We start from the raw sequence: 15,504 nt of genomic DNA on the forward strand, positions 1-15,504 counted from the left end.
TGTAGGACAGAAACACTGACAACTCATCTGAGAAGGGGCCYCATTGCACTTGGTGCAGTATGTACAGAATAAAATACAAGCCCTGTCTAAAGGAACTCATCTAAATAGATGGCATTGGGAAATAGGGACACARAAAGAAGCAGCAACTTGCTCAAGGAAGTGTGGCTGGGGAGGGCTGGGAGCAGGACCCAGGTCTTTCCAGGTGCATCTGTTGAATCAAGATTCTTTATRGCCAGAGGACCGTTAGGATCTAGACCAAGCAACCTTCGTGTGCTTTGGTCCAGAGCTCTGGCAGGGCTCAGGTTTTAGGCACCAGATGTGCAGTTTGGGAATTCCACATGTCAGCCTTTCAGGCCAGCCTTTGCTGAGGGAAGTTCATTTGCTCCATTTGCTTTTGTCCACAGTGCCTCTGCAAAGTGGCTTCTTTTCCAAAGGGAAGCACCACTCAGGGCACTTCTGCTTCTTCCAGCTGCAAGCATTAGGGAAGTTTGAGCCTAATCCCTCCAAATCGTGGGACAGTTTTAACACTCAAGGTAGTTTTTATAGACTGCTGCCCTTTCTGTTTGCTGCCTGATCTTTGAGTGATGTTTTCTAGAATCTCTCTGCCCTGTGAGGCTGCACAATGTAGTTACGCAAAATACTCTAAGAATGTGTTCAACATAAATGCAACAATCTGATTTTTAGGAGAAATGCCCAATATTGTCAGTATTTCAATGAAGGCATTGCATCTAGCAGCTCTTGAAGCTTCTTAGGTGTAGAACAAAAGTCACAAGAGTGCTTGGTTCAAGTACCAGCTTAGCCTTGGATTTCTAGTGGGATGTTGGTCAAGTCATTTATCTTGTGCAATAAGGGTAATTATGGGGACTAAGAGGATTGTGATACTAAACCCCATCGATTACACAGCACTCAGGCACGGTAATGACAGAGCCACTCTGGTGCACAGGCAAGTCATGTGGAGACTGGGATGCTGCAACCCAGCCACTGGTCTCAGGGAAATGTTGACACAGACATCTGAGCCAACACAAATCAAGGATTGCTTTACCACACCAGCAGGATGTATTTTACCTCCTTCTACATGCCGTTCACCCTCTCACAAACCAGCAGTGTCATCAGGACAGGAAGTTCACGCTCTTGCAAAATGCCWGGCTTGGATTTGGTGATATGCAATGAGAATCTGTGCCTCCAACCAGCCGGAGGAAGACGGTTCATATTGCCTGCCTGGGCAGTTTAGTGTTTTATTCACAGTATTTAGTAGGATGTACCCATAGGATGCTTTCTGAGGAGATCACCACTGGAAAAGTCAGGTGGTGATACATTGCTGTGCTCATCGAGAGGAGCTGGAACAGCTGAGCCCTCCTGCACCCCTGGGTGGATGGCAGGGATTACCAGCCAGGGCCCATTGCCAAGTGCTACATTTTACCCTTAATATTTTTTTTTTATAAATACACAATCCAAACACTGCTTGCTTTGGAGGGGTGAGTCATTCCAGGCAGGTTTTGGGTCCCCCTTGTACTGGGGAATGTTGTGATATGGCCCATCTGCAGCTCCTGTGTGCCACCCCCGAGATCTGCAGGTGGGTCAGGCCTGGGCAGAGTTTCCTTTGGGTGAAGTCAGTCGTTCCAGTTAGCAGTGCCGAAACACTGAGGGATGCCAAACTTGTACAGTAGTAACCTGTCATGTATTGCACATCCATAAATGGGCCTGGCAGGGTTGGAAACTACTTCATGCCTGAACGATTGACAATTGCTAATAGGGTCCAGGCACTGGCAGGTCCCCTTGRAGGGGAAGAGCTTGAACTTTGTGCCTGAGCTGCCAAATTGGTTTTCTTAAAACTCTTAATTTACTTTCAGGGTTTGTGGAGCCTCGCCCTCTTCATTAATTGGATGGTCAGCATTGTGCTCATGCTCGTTGGGTTTCCGTTCTCCCGCACRCAGGCACACACTCACCATTTGCAATGGTTGCCCCAGCTTGGACGTGAGGCTCTCCTGGCCTGCTGCTCCTGACACCGAGTCAGCGGGCACGGCTGTGCTCATGGAAACTGTGCAGGGCCTTCTCCCTTTTAAGTTAATTTAGTGCCTATTAAATGGGATGATGGGCAGGATTCTGTGTTCCCTGAAGACAGCGAAGCAAGTGGGCGCTCATGGTGCTGCCTGGCCCAGAAGAGGAAACCTCCCATCAAAGAGCTCCTGGCTCCTGAACATCTTGCAGCAGTCATGAGTGCAGCAGTTCTCAGCACTTCCAGCCTGCCTGCAGGAAGGGAGCAGCCCACTGGTTTTGTCTGATAAAGTCTCTCTTTCCTACAGTGTCCCGGTTTTCGAGCCCGCGGGTGACTCCGAGATTGAGCCGAAAACGAGCCCTGTCTATCTCCCCGCTCTCCGATGCCAGCATTGATCTCCAGACAATGATCAGGACCTCCCCAAACTCTCTTGTGGCATATATCAACAACTCCAGAAGCAGCTCAGCGGCGAGTGGCTCCTATGGCCATTTATCTGCTGGGACGATCAGGTAACGCTCTGGGATCAGCCACATTCAGCTGAGGAACTATCCCCACAAAAGAAGGGATGATCCTCCAGAAAGGGAGACCTTCCCTTCCCTGCTACCTCTGCTTTTGTGCATCAGGGCTGTGTAGTGCAGTAAATTAAAGCCCACATGTGATTTTGCATGTGGAAGGGTGGAGGGTATTTTGTGGCATGTGGGGTGGGGTTTTTTTGTCTGGATTGGGGTTGTTGGCTACCACGTTTCCAGTAATTACAGTGTGATCATGCCTCCCTGCAAGCAGAAACAGATAATAAATTTATCTTTAAAAAATGCTCATTGTGAGCTGTTGGACTGGTTAAGAAACACTCTGATTTAAGAGATTGCCCCAAAGTATTCTCCAAATTATTGGCCCACATTCTTAGAAAAAATGTTGCCTGGGTGGATAGAAGAGCCTAATTTTAAAAGCATATTTAAACCAAATCTAAACCCATGAGTAAAGTTTTGTTCAAATCTTAATTAAAAAGCACTTACATTAGGCAGCTGACTGTTGTCAATTCCTACTGTGATTGCTTCACCCAAGTTTCACAATGTTATTATTCTTTTTATTACTTAACTGTTAAAAATGTTAGATCTAATTAACACTGATGTTGCAAAGCAAGGGGTTATAAAGATTATGCACGCTTAAAACTTGCGGGGGGAAAACAGAGATATTGTTATTAGTAAGTGTAGCATTAATTATGTAAGTTACTTTATCCAGCAGCCTAATTTATAAATTGACTGTAAAATCAAGCATAAGGCTGACTTAAACAAACTGCAACTTCTTATCTGGTAGTAATATTTTTTCTAGTCTTTTTACATGTTGTCATTAGCTGCACATACCTGTAGCATCTCAGATTTTAAAGAGTAATTTTAATAAATCAGTAGAGTCTGGGACTGACCTAATGGTCAACTTTGAGCCTCCAAGGGAATAATCAACTAGTAATGAAGAATTTGAAACCCTTCTCGGTGTTCTAAAAATATATCCTAAATGTCAGGATTTGTAAAATGGGTTACATGTATAACAGGATAACTGCAAGCAATTTGAAAATACTTTTTGTTATTATTTTAACAGCGTCTTTGGGGCAGGAATTAAATTTTCTCTAAAAAATTGGTAATTAAGCATGTTTCTAATTATGGCCCCATTCTCTGAGCATTCACACTTTGGGCAATTTTAGTGGTATGAGGAAAAATACCATGAGGGTAAAGGTTCAGGGCAGCCTCTTCTTGAAGGTGGTAAATAATCCATTTTTGGGCTGAGTGTTTATGGTTCGTGCATCGCACGTCTAGAGCATCTCCTGTGCTTCTCTATCTCTGCCCATTGGACTTGCCCCTGGGAGTGAACCCCTTTTTTCCAAAAGCAGAGCTCTGTTTTTACTGCTCTCCAACGCTCTCCATCTTGTCTSGGACCTGTTGCCCCAGTTATCGCCCAAGCAGCCAGGGGCGAGTTGTGTTCTGGTCACTGCTGACCTAGATTGGAGATGAACCAGTGACCTACATAGGAARGGTGACAGGCTTCAGCAGTCCCCTGAGACAGCACTCCCCTCACCTGAATGCAGAGTAAACTGCATGGTTTTGGACTATGTTAAGTGGATACTTATTCATCCCTGCTGTAATCTGTGCCAGGTGAGCCAGGTGATGCTTGTTTTTCATATCCAGGTTAGCATAACCCCAAAGCTGCAAGTCTGCAAAAGAGGTCTGCCTGGGAAAACCCAGGAGCCTTAGGGGGTGCAGAGCCAAATGTGCCCAAATCCCATCATCTTCTGTMCTCCCTGCTAATGGCTTTTGTTGTTTTTTTTTGTATATTGGAAGCAAAGACATCACAGTCAGTCTAATGTTTGGGTCAAAAGGATTCACAAGTTTGCTGAAGCATGCATGAGACAGATCGTGACTTTGCAGTAATGCAGGCAGTCAGGCTTATTCCAGCATTGATGGCATCTAGCTGGGGCATTTCAGCCTGTCTGCTGGAGTTTGCAGGAAGCCTAACTTCAATCAGTCACTTCAATAGCTAATGCAATAAATATTGTTTAAAATAACTCCTCATCATTTCTCTTTCTCCTGTTGCTGCAGTCCAGCRTTCAGTTTCCCCCACCCGCTTAACCCCGTGACGTACCAGCAGATCCTGACRCAGCAAAGGGGCCTGAGCTCAGCCTTTGGACACACTCCTCCCCTGATCCAGCCGTCCCCAACCTTCCCCCCRCGGCAGCACATGGCAGTCATCTCCGTCAACCCATCGCCAGCACAGAGCATTAGCAACAGCAACTGCATCTCCGACTCCAGCCAGGTAGGGACAGCCATCCCGCCTGGCACACATGGAAATGGAGGCACAGTCTCTGTGGGATGAGGGCTTCCCTTCATGGTGGCTGTGGGGCTTTTAATTTAATTTAATTCCCGTTTTACTCATGCTATCCCTTTACATTGCTCTTCCTTTTTCCTGGCAAGTATTTCTGAATTAGTCACGGGCAAATTTTGCAGCCATCTCCCTTCCTTGCACCTAGCCATGCAGAAACCAAAGGCCATCAGAGTACTGAACATGATAGGCAAGGTCATCCCAAGCAGRAAGACTCCTTGAATATGTTATATCCTATTGAAATCGGGGGAAATCATTTGCTGTAGTGTTTTGCTAAATAAGCACCTGTGAACCAAGCTTCTTCAGTACCTTCACCTATCCCTCCTTACTTTTTTGTACTCATGTGAGCCATGATGATGATCTTAATTTTTAACATGTAGATGCATCCTATCTAGGGCCTCATCACATTTTACTTACTCTTCTTTCTTTTTCAGTTCATTCTCTCTTCAGTGTATCCCTGCTGTTGATTTTTAATACTAAATTTGCGAAACCAGCGGTCACATTTTGAAAACTAGGAGTGAGATCTCACACCTTAAATAYATCTTTAAATACCTATGAGCTCACTCAGGCACATATATGTGTGCACAAGCCCTCCACATGCCCTGAATTAGTGAATATGCCTACACATTCTTAATCATTTTTCTTTCCCACTTACATTCCTCCAAAGTGTAAATTTCAGTGGCTTTTCTCCCCAAAGACTTCTTTCACCGTATGTCACACCCATTTCAAATTGTTGTTTTAGTTGTATCCTACTGAACTTTYAAGACTGGTTTATTGTTTTAGGGTTTCTCATGGCTGCTGCACTGCAAACTCTGTTTGTTGTTGCAGGTTATTTGATTGATTGGTTTTGTTTTCTTCTTACAAACTGGCTACCAAAATAGTGTGGCTGGCAGGACTTCTGCCTCTGTTTAATAATTTGCAGGACCAATCTTGAGCAGTTAGCAAGCGTATTTAAAATGTTAATGTTCCAATTTTATGCACRTACAATGGGATGTTTTTTCTCCTGAAGCTGTTCTCATTTTTTAGGAGCTTCTCAAAATACACACATAGTCTTTCATGGATACAGCACGCCAGAGCCCTCAGATGTAACCAGAGCCCCCTGCTCCCCCCAGGAATGCATTTTCTCAACAAATCATTTCATCACATTGAGAAATAAAACTGTGGCTTGGGTGAGCGTTTTGTAAAGCTTTGATGGCTATGCCATGGACTGGATCTCTCTGAAACAGGGCAGCAGTGGCGAGGCCAAGCTGGCTGGTGAGCCTGCTGCCCTTGATTCTTCTTCTGTCTCTGCCATCCCTGTGCCTTGTACAAACCCATATGGGCTGGTTTTCATATGACCCCAGGCCAGCAGGCCTGAATCCTGGTGTCCCCTGCCACTCCTGAAGCTCAGCCCCGACTGATTTAAAGTTAATGTTTAATGAGGAGGTGGGCCACTGTCTGTCTGTCATCACAAACCCCGGTGCCATTTCTTGCCTGGTTTTCTTTCCTAGAGCAAGCAGAGCAGTGAGTCGGCCGTGAGCAGCACCGTCAACCCAGTCATTAACAAGCGCAGCAAAGTCAAGACTGAAGTTGAGGGCTTGCCCCCAGTGTCCCCAAACACACAGGTAACCTTTCTGGTGCGAGACATGGTGTGGGGCCAAGGCAGCGAGCTGCTGGGTCTCACCTTTKGGAATGGGACAAGGCAGCAAAATCTGCCAGGCAGGCAGGGGTCTCCTGGAGCACAAAGCCCAGGAAGGCACAGGGCAGAGCTGCCAGTGACTGAATTAAGCATTCCATGGGTACTTGGGATTCAGCTTGCTGTTGCTGTGCTTGGATAGCAAAAACAAAAGGAGAGAGCAAATATATCAAGTGTAATAATGTAAAAATGATGTCTGAGTTTTCTGTGCTGCAAAGCAAGCAGCGTTAGTGTCTCAGAATACACATAGATGATGAGGGAAGCTTGCATGTAGGTAGAAAGCTTGCAAAAAAAGGACGCCTTCTTGATTCAACAAGGAATTGCTCCTAGAAACATCCTTTACACTGGTGACACAACATTTGACACCAAGAAAGGCCCAGAGGCCTCTGCTTTCTTTCTGGAGCTCTGTGATTGCAAACTGTTTAATGGCTGACAGTATCCATCTGACCGTCCTTTATCACAACTGTAAACTATCAGGAGTGCTCTGGGCACTTCATTTTCATGAAATATTAGGCCGTGTTATTGTCAAGCGAATGGAAGAGTTGATGACAAATTTCTCCTCCTGCCCTGGTTCAGGAGCAGGTCTCAGCATGATGCATGGGGACAGCAACGTGTGCAGTCATCAGGGGGCTGGTAAAATTGATGAAGATAGCATATCGGGGAAAGATAAACATGCTGTAGTCAGCACGATTAGGGCAAAGAGGCACMTCTCTGGAGCTTTGAGTTTAGGAGTGCATCTACACACTGCTGCAAAGCCACATGCCCCGAAAATCCAATCTGGGCACCGCCTGGGCTAATAGGGCAATGTGTTTATTTCTAGCAGCAAATGAAAAAATGTTTGAAAGCCATCAGTTGCTCTCTCAAAGGCTGTGTAGCAGAGGAGCTGTGGGACAGRCAGCTGCTTGCTCAATGGCTCATCCTCCGTGCGCTGCTCCACGCAAAGCCGTGTGCCCCCAGCTTGAGAGTGCTTGGATAGCACCAGCCTGGCTCACCCCTGCAGCCCCGCTCCAGGGTTTATCACCTGGGGCTCAAAACCACTGAAATTAGCACTGAAAGAAGTGGGGGAGTAGTTTAAAGTGGAGCAATGAGATTTGATTAGAATAGCAAGGTGAAATTAGGAGTAGGAAAATACACGCCGATCATCTAATAGTTCCTAATGAGGTGGTGTGTGAAGTAATGCCCCAAGGGAAATGCAGGTTCCACATCTTGCAGTGTTTCAGTATTGACTGGGAAATCACTAGAGGGTACCATGTGAGAGACAGCCCATTCTTGGAAAGGAGAACAGGTTTAAAAAAACTGAATGTAGTGGGTGTCTCCTTTGGTCTAAGCAAGAGGAATTAATTAAATTTAGAAATGCCTTTTCTGCAGAAGACTGTGCTGAAAAGTTGTGTTACAGTCAGTTAGTAATTGACTGATTCAATTTTTGCTGACTATAAAGTTCATCCATCCCCAAAAATGTATGTGTTTTGTTTTGGAAATGCTGCATTTGAAACACCTCACGTGAGTTGTGGTTTGGGTGTTTGGAATCCTTGGCCAGACAGTTTCTCCCATGATGGTTTGTGCTATGAAAAATGCAATCAGACAAGATTTATGGGACACAGTGAAGTACCAGGCATGAGGGACCCGAGTTACCGAACTTCTACAATGCCACAAGAGCTCCAGTACAGATTAGCATTGAACTACATAGAAACAAAACAAGTCAGTCCTCTCCTACAAATTAAATTGTTACCATTCCATTTTTCCAGCAGAAAAGTATCAAAATTTTGGCAAGATTTTTAACAGAATATTACAGTTGTCCGGGGACTGCACTTTCCATGGAGAAAAGCATTAAAAAAAAAATTAGTGTTTATAGCTCAACCAAATAGGAATTGCGGGAAAAAGAAGCTGCTGTTTGAACTTTCTCAGACTATTGCTTTGGGCTCTGATATAGTTTGAATCTCCAGAAGTCTTTCTGTAAATTACTACAGTTTCCTGTCCCAAGAGCCACCTTGCAATATCTTTTTTTTTTTTTAAATTAAGAGCTCATTAAAACAAATCTCTTCCTTTCCGTATCTAAACTTTTGAGTTGAAAAGTCACTGCTGGCATGTATGTCATGAGCTAGTTAATGAAAATTGTTGAACTTTGGTACAGCACATCTCACTTTCCAAGCTATATAATGCCACTTAGTCATTAATCATTGCAGCTCCCCAGTAGCCATCAGAAAGGTGTTGGTGGGGAAGGAGGTGTCAGCCAGATCAGTGTGTTCGGGGAGCCCAGAGACAGTTTGAGTTTGTGTCTACACACATGGGCCCAGCTGGAGCATCAGATTGTGMGGGACAGTGTGCTGTGGTCAGTGTCCCCAGGTGCTCCTGCTCTGAAGGTGTCCTGGGGCAGGATACTTTGTGCTAGGCAGCAGTAGTAATTGGGAGGACAGGAATGAAGGKGGTCAAAACCCACAGGGTTTTGTCTTGCCGAATTCTCAAGCCAATACTGGCTGTTGATAGCCTTGTCTGCAGTGCAGGTGTCTGATGCATGCAGAGCTGACCTTACTCGGAGTTGTACTAATTATKTTGTATGTTACACTATTGTATAGTWGCCCATGCTTTAATCCTCATARCAGCCATATCAAAAATCTCCTGTGCTTCGTTTAGCACTGAAGGGCTGGCTAGACAGAGAAGTTARGGAGAGAGCTCACAGTGTGCCCAGAATTAAAGTAACTCATTTATGGGTCCAGGGTCCTATGAGCTCTGTTCTGCAAACTACTCTTCACTGGGTCTTACTCAAGCTTTCCAAATKCCCGTCTGAGAAAAGTGCTTTGAGAGCTCATCACTTTGTCCCTGTAGAGCATCTTGCAGGCATAAATCTTTGGGTAAGGGTTAGGTATCATTTCCTCATCTACTGAAAGATTCAGAGGACAGGAACCCCTCTCCAGCCCTCGGTGAGTGTGGTAACCACTAGGCTCTGGCTGCTTGGTGGTTTCTTCATGCTCATGTTTCTCCACTCTGCCCAGAACAGTTGTTTTGCTCCAGCAAAGAGCACAACCAAAGGTCAGAAGCCAGCTTTTTCCTTTCTCCAGCCATTCCTGGAACTGCCCACAGCCCAGCTGAATCCAGGCACTGCTGCAACAGTGGCTTTGGGGTGTTTCATGTCTTGTTGTTAACTCTGATCCACTTCTGCCAAAAYTCTGTAGCTCTTTATTTCACACTAATCACGGTTGTTATGTAGCCACAACGAGCATGGTTTTGTGATCAGTTGATACTTGCCCTGTAATCTATGAGTGATGGAGGAATTCAGATGAAAGAAGTTCACCTTATACAACGTGCCGTTATGTGTTGCAGGAGCATCTGACAGACCTGAAAGAAGATCTTGATAAGGATGAATGTAAACAGGAGCCCGAGGTTATTTATGAGACTAACTGTCACTGGGAAGGGTGCACAAAGGAATATGACACTCAAGAGCAGCTCGTCCATGTGAGTAATGGTTGGGAGGAAACCCCAGCGATAAATTTGGGTTTCTGTGCACTTGTCCTCATTTTTTATCACTAGCTGCTGTACAGCCAGAGCTCACCCTGGGAGCTACTAAAGGTGCAAATCAGAGATACGGTGTGTAAACACTGCCAAAGCAGGTCGCTGCTCCCCGAGGAGTTGAGCTGAAAGAAGCCTCTCGTAGATTATGTGATATTGCTCCCTTCTCAGCTGCTGAGGCTGCACTTTCAGTCTCCCTTGTGCATGGCCCAATGACAGAAGGCTCAGTGCAGAGGGCCTGATCAGAAAATGGGGAAGGGGCTGAGCCCTTTCCTCCTCACTGGCAATATTCACTGAGCCTTCCCATGGAGCTACACCAGCTCTGGGTCAGGGATCATCCCTACTGTTCTCAGACCTAGTCCAGGCTGGAAAAGCCTTTTATGCTGCTCTTAATGAGCTGTGGAGCCGTGTCACTTCGAGGCTGTTGACCTGCTCAGCAAATCCCTCCCACAGAAACTGAGCACTTCCAGAGTTTGGAGTCTGAAATACAGAAAGTGGGTTGATTTTCTAAAACTTGGGAAACAGGGCTTCCATAATCACAGTGATGTTCCCAAACCAGTGTCAAAACTGCTCTCTGAAGGATCCTCAAACCAAGTCATTAATCAGATTTTCAGTTCTAATTAATTCCAAGAACCTTTTGTATGCTTTGCTTCATCTGGGTATCCACCGTTTGGTTTCCTTCAGCTTCTGGGGTCGACAAATCCCWCATACTCAGGGAAGTGCCTGTGAAATCAGACATGATATGTGTCTAAGCCCCATCCTGCCCCCAGCCCTTATTTTGGGTCTGTGRTGTGAGCCCCATTTGTTTGAAGCCAGCCCATATCTGCTGGGAATTCACCAGCACAGCAAYCCTGATGTTTGCAGCAGAGTTTTGGATTGAGCAAATTTTGCAACAGGGGCTGCTACCTTCTCCTTTTCCTATAGCCTTTTGTTGTTTGTCTCAGCTGGGCTCCCAGCCTGCTGGGGCCACCCATATTCAATGCACATGTAGCCCTGTTCTCAAGGGCTTGTGCCTGCTGTCATAATATTTTAATATTATCTTCATTTTAGGTATGTTTAGATGCCCCCAAATRGGTATCAGTCACCATTTACCCAGGTTCTGCACACAAACATTATCCAGAGGGACTGCACTCTAAATTATAATTTTGGGCACGTGCTCTTCTTCCATCTAAGGCTAATGCCTGCCCACCTCTGCCAGAAGCCACTGGTTCAGTGCATCAAGTCCTTGAGTACAGACAGATTTGGGAATGGTTTTCAAGGCCAGTTGAGTGATAAGATGCTTAATGGGTTGCACATTGCATGCCATGGGGTGTTGCTTTACTGGGGTTAAAMCACAGCATGCTTGTCAGATGGGCTGGGCTCACATTTGTCCTGCAGTTTTTRTGTGTTTCCCTCTCAGATGTAAGAAAAACTAACCCTGCCCAGAGCAAAGTGCAGAGCACCAGGCAGGAAAAAAAAATTAAAAAAAAAAATTAAATGAAATATCCCAAGATTTGCCTAAATTTGGAAAGTTACAAAAAAGAATCTTCTGCACTGTGATTRCTAGCAACATGGGGTTGTGGATTTGGGATGCCCAAAATACACGTGCAAATGAAACACAGATTGTCACCTCGTCATGCATGGAAAAACTCTAGTTTGTGTGCAGAGCAGAGTACCTGGGTGAGCAGAGTTCCCCTTACACAGTGTGCTTGTGGGAGAAGTGCATGTCAACAGGGAGCAGCAGGAGCGATGACATATTTTTGCAAGCACCACTGCTGCTCCAAGCCTYAAAGGTCACACTCAATTTGAGAGAAGCCCAAGCAATGCCTTGAGCCAGGTAGGGGCAAAGGAGCTATGCAACTCCTCCCACACCGTGTGATGAGGACCAGATGTTGCCCAGACAGGGAGTGAACAGTCCTGAATGGGGTCCACAGTTCCTGTTCCATGAGTGTTCTTCTTGGGCTCAAACAAGACCAAACGGGCAGACTTGTGCTCTCCCACACTCGCAGCATTGCTGTGTGTAGTCTTGGTTGCAAGTTAGACTCCCACACAAACCTGGAAACACATCTCCCAGTCTGGTCTGGACAGGGTTTAGCATGTCCATGGGCCTCCAGGGAGGTTCATCAGATTTCCACTGTCTGAGGCTAAAATCTCACACCARTGCYRTGCTGTCAAACCAGAACCGTAGGCMGGAGAACTCTAAACCCACACGAAACCTCTCCCAAAGCCAACCTCCCCAGCTCTCCCAGCACAGGGCTTTGGCTCTCAGTGCTTGTCTGTGGTGCCTGAGAGACCACTGAGCCCCACAYACCTCCTCTTGTGCCTGGGTAGAACTGGGACCCCAGTCAGCAGATCCTCAACCCCAGCATTGGACTGCAGCGCACAGAACACTGAGGCTGGGTTTGGCCAGGACTCTGAAGGCTGATGAATGTGTTTTCGTGTATTTTCGTGTCCTCGTGCTGCCTCACTGTCCCGAGAGAGTCTCATCCCAAGCTKCAACATGTGTGCCTGGCCTTGGCCGGGGGGACGAAGGCGGGGGCTGGAAAAAATCTCAGCACAAAAAAAGCCAAAACCCAAAACCAAAGTGGTTTATTTTAGGATTTCCTGTCAGTGAATGTCTTCTGAAAACACAGGAGCGAGGACAGGCATTATTTTTGGCAATGAGACCCCATTCAGAGAGACAAGGCCGCCGCGGGAACGGCGCTGCCGACGGGCTGGCCTCGGGCTCTGTTTATTTTCAGCAGGGCTTCATCTGCCCTGCGCTGGGAAAAAGCAACCCTCTTCTTCCTAMCAGGGTGGATGAAGGCACCCTTCTGGGTCTGGCTTTTCAACACCCCAGTGCAGRATTTCGTAGACCAGAGTAATTAGCAGTAATTGAGCTCTCCCTGGCGCATAGCTCACAGATGCTGTCATTTCCTGCCAGCCACCAGGCTGGACGGCAGGTGGATGTCATGGGGCCGGCATAYGGGCTGGTGTGCAGGCAGGCTCAGAAACACAGGATCATTTAGKTTGGAAAAAACCTTTAAGATCATTGAATCCAACCRAGGTTTATCTCCTCCTGCCCACCATCCTCCAGGAGTGCCCCCAGAATGGGTCTCAACTGCGTAATGCAGCACAGGAGGGTTCAGCAGAGACAAAAATTACTTTGTGATCCCCCTCAAGGGTGGCATCAAGCAGCTGGGGGCACACTGACAGGGCTTCCTTGTCCCTGGCACCATGGGTTCCCGTTACTTTTGAAAAGCTCCCATTTTCAGCTGCTTTGGACCCCATGTGCTGGGTGCTGCCCACCTTCCTGTGCAGGACACACCAGAGCACAGGCTGGATGCCGTGTCTCTGGTGTTATCTGTGCACCTGGCACCCCGGTGCTCTGGTGCCTGACAGTCCCTGGGGAGGGAACATTTGGCTCTGGAGCACCGCACGTGATTCGCTGGCATCAGCTCTTCCAGGAGTGACCTGCTTTCCTTTGTCTCCTCCCAGCACATCAACAAYGATCACATCCACGGGGAGAAGAAGGAGTTTGTGTGCCGCTGGCAGGACTGCACRCGGGAGCAGAAGCCCTTCAAGGCTCAGTACATGTTGGTGGTGCACATGCGAAGGCACACGGGGGAGAAGCCGCACAAGTGCACGGTGAGCTGGCAGGGACACGCGGTGCATCTCGCTTGGCAAGAGGGGCTGGGCTGGGGTGGTCAAACACAAACACAAAAATGTGTTTGCAGACACGGGCATGGCTTCAAGCAGGACTCTACCAGGGCAGCCACTGGCAGCAGCTCAGAGCCAGTCCAGCCTTCTCTGTCTGGGTTAACAGCTCCTGCAGATTAGACCCTGGGGACAGGACAAGAGGTCAAGAGTGTGGTCGAGGTGTTAGTGGGCAAAACTGCATTTCCTTGGGAAAAATTATTTCAGATCTACCACAGAGATCCAAAGCAACTCAGGACGAGTCCCTTAAGGTGGAAATCCAGCCAATTTAGTTGCCTACATCCAAGAAAGAAATACAGCAATGCCACTCTGTGGGGAACCACCTAACCCTGGCCATGTCTAACTTGGCATCACCCACTATGGCTCTGGGACTGCAAGGTTCCCTCACCCAGGGACCCAAGCATGACCACAAGCCTCCTTCCAGCCTGGGAATCTAGGCCAGCACCTCCTGCCTCTGGTCTCTTTCATCCAGAGGTGAGGTCAAGCTGTAGGTGCTTAAACCTCGAGAGAAGCTCAGTCCCCAGACCTTTTCATACCAGCAGCACCAYGGTTAGGGTTAGACGGTGCCTGAGGAACAGCCTGGGATGCTGTTTTGTATCTCAGCCCTGTGRGTGCAGGCTCACTGACCTTGGGGGAGCTGGGCTCTCCTCCTCAGCCTCAAGACATTAAAGCCCATTTCTGCCCTCACACTTGGAGTTCCCACCACACCACTGGCTGATGTGGGGAAGCCAAGTCTGCCTGATGGGGAGCACAAGAGGGAGGGGAGGTGTGGAGTTCACTGGCTGTGGTCAGCTGGTGGGAGAGGTGKTCACAATCTCCCTCTTCATGTGCTTCAGCCCCTATTCCTCCCAAAGTTCCATCCCTGTCTTTTGGTATTCTCTGCTCTCTGCCTTCTCCTCCTGACGGTGTTTCATATCTCCTCTGCTGTCAGCATTGCACTGTTTCTCTCCCCAGAGTCTCTGGGATGAGTGTCTTCCTGCTCAGCAAATGTGTGAGCCCCCCTCCCGAGTCCTCCTCTTCTTCTGCTCCATTAGCCACTTCCAGCCCTGCTCCCTCCCTGGCTCTGCCCCAGCTCTTGCTTACAAATATTAGGATATGTATGATTTGCTTGCTGCACGACTCCTTTATCAATCTTCCAGCCCTGTGCTCGTTTAATTTAGAGCATAAGCTCCCCTGGGGCACGGGGCCATGTCCTTTGTTTTAATCTTCTAAAGCACTTTGCCCAGTCTAGTGCTTCACCAATCTTCCTTAAAAGTATCAAGAAATATTGATTGTTGGTGCATACCRAGTGAGCACTGAGGGCAAGTGTACCCTGCCCTTGCAGGTAGAGGGACTCAGGAGACAAAAACAGCAGTGGCTGCATCCTCTTCAGTGCTGTGGTGGAGCAGGAGAAAACACCACGAAATAGTCCTCTTTGAAGCCTGAGTCATGTCCCACTACAACAATGGCAACAATGTGTTTGAGACTCAAGTCACTCTCTGCCTCCTGGAGAACTGCAGGCCCTCCATRTCCAATATGTTGCAGCAACTGTCCCCAAACTGGAGAGCCACCACTTTCCAAATGTCTGGGATAATGGCAGCTCTGCAGACGGTGCCCTTCTGTGGCAGAGCATTCCTTGTCCAAGTCTTTGCAGTGATTTTTCAAAGCAGCATTTGTTTCAGACAAGAAGTTTGTGGTGTACTTAAAGCTACAGAACCAATTGCAGCCTGGGATTTGGTCAGCAATTATTCCAACAGATGACAGCCAGATCTCCCACTGACATAATCAAATCCACACATAAGAGTGG

General features: G+C 47.3%; 1 protein-coding gene across 2 annotated transcripts in view; it reads left to right on the forward strand.

Annotated features, from left to right (window-relative positions):
• GLI2 (GLI family zinc finger 2) overlaps nt 1-15,504 on the forward strand; it is a 141,418-nt gene that overhangs the window by 109,990 nt on the left and 15,924 nt on the right. For both annotated transcript variants that reach the window (XM_057368533.1, XM_057368534.1), the window contains exons 5-9: nt 2,304-2,505; nt 4,585-4,798; nt 6,355-6,468; nt 9,858-9,989; nt 13,500-13,649. In XM_057368533.1, the coding sequence (XP_057224516.1) occupies nt 2,304-2,505; nt 4,585-4,798; nt 6,355-6,468; nt 9,858-9,989; nt 13,500-13,649 (812 nt within the window). The remainder of the gene's footprint in view (nt 1-2,303; nt 2,506-4,584; nt 4,799-6,354; nt 6,469-9,857; nt 9,990-13,499; nt 13,650-15,504) is intronic.

The sequence above is a fragment of the Malurus melanocephalus genome, unplaced genomic scaffold, assembly GCF_030028575.1.
Source record: "Malurus melanocephalus ecotype Western Australia unplaced genomic scaffold, MMel_1.1 scaffold_94, whole genome shotgun sequence".
Classification (NCBI taxonomy): domain Eukaryota; kingdom Metazoa; phylum Chordata; class Aves; order Passeriformes; family Maluridae; genus Malurus; species Malurus melanocephalus.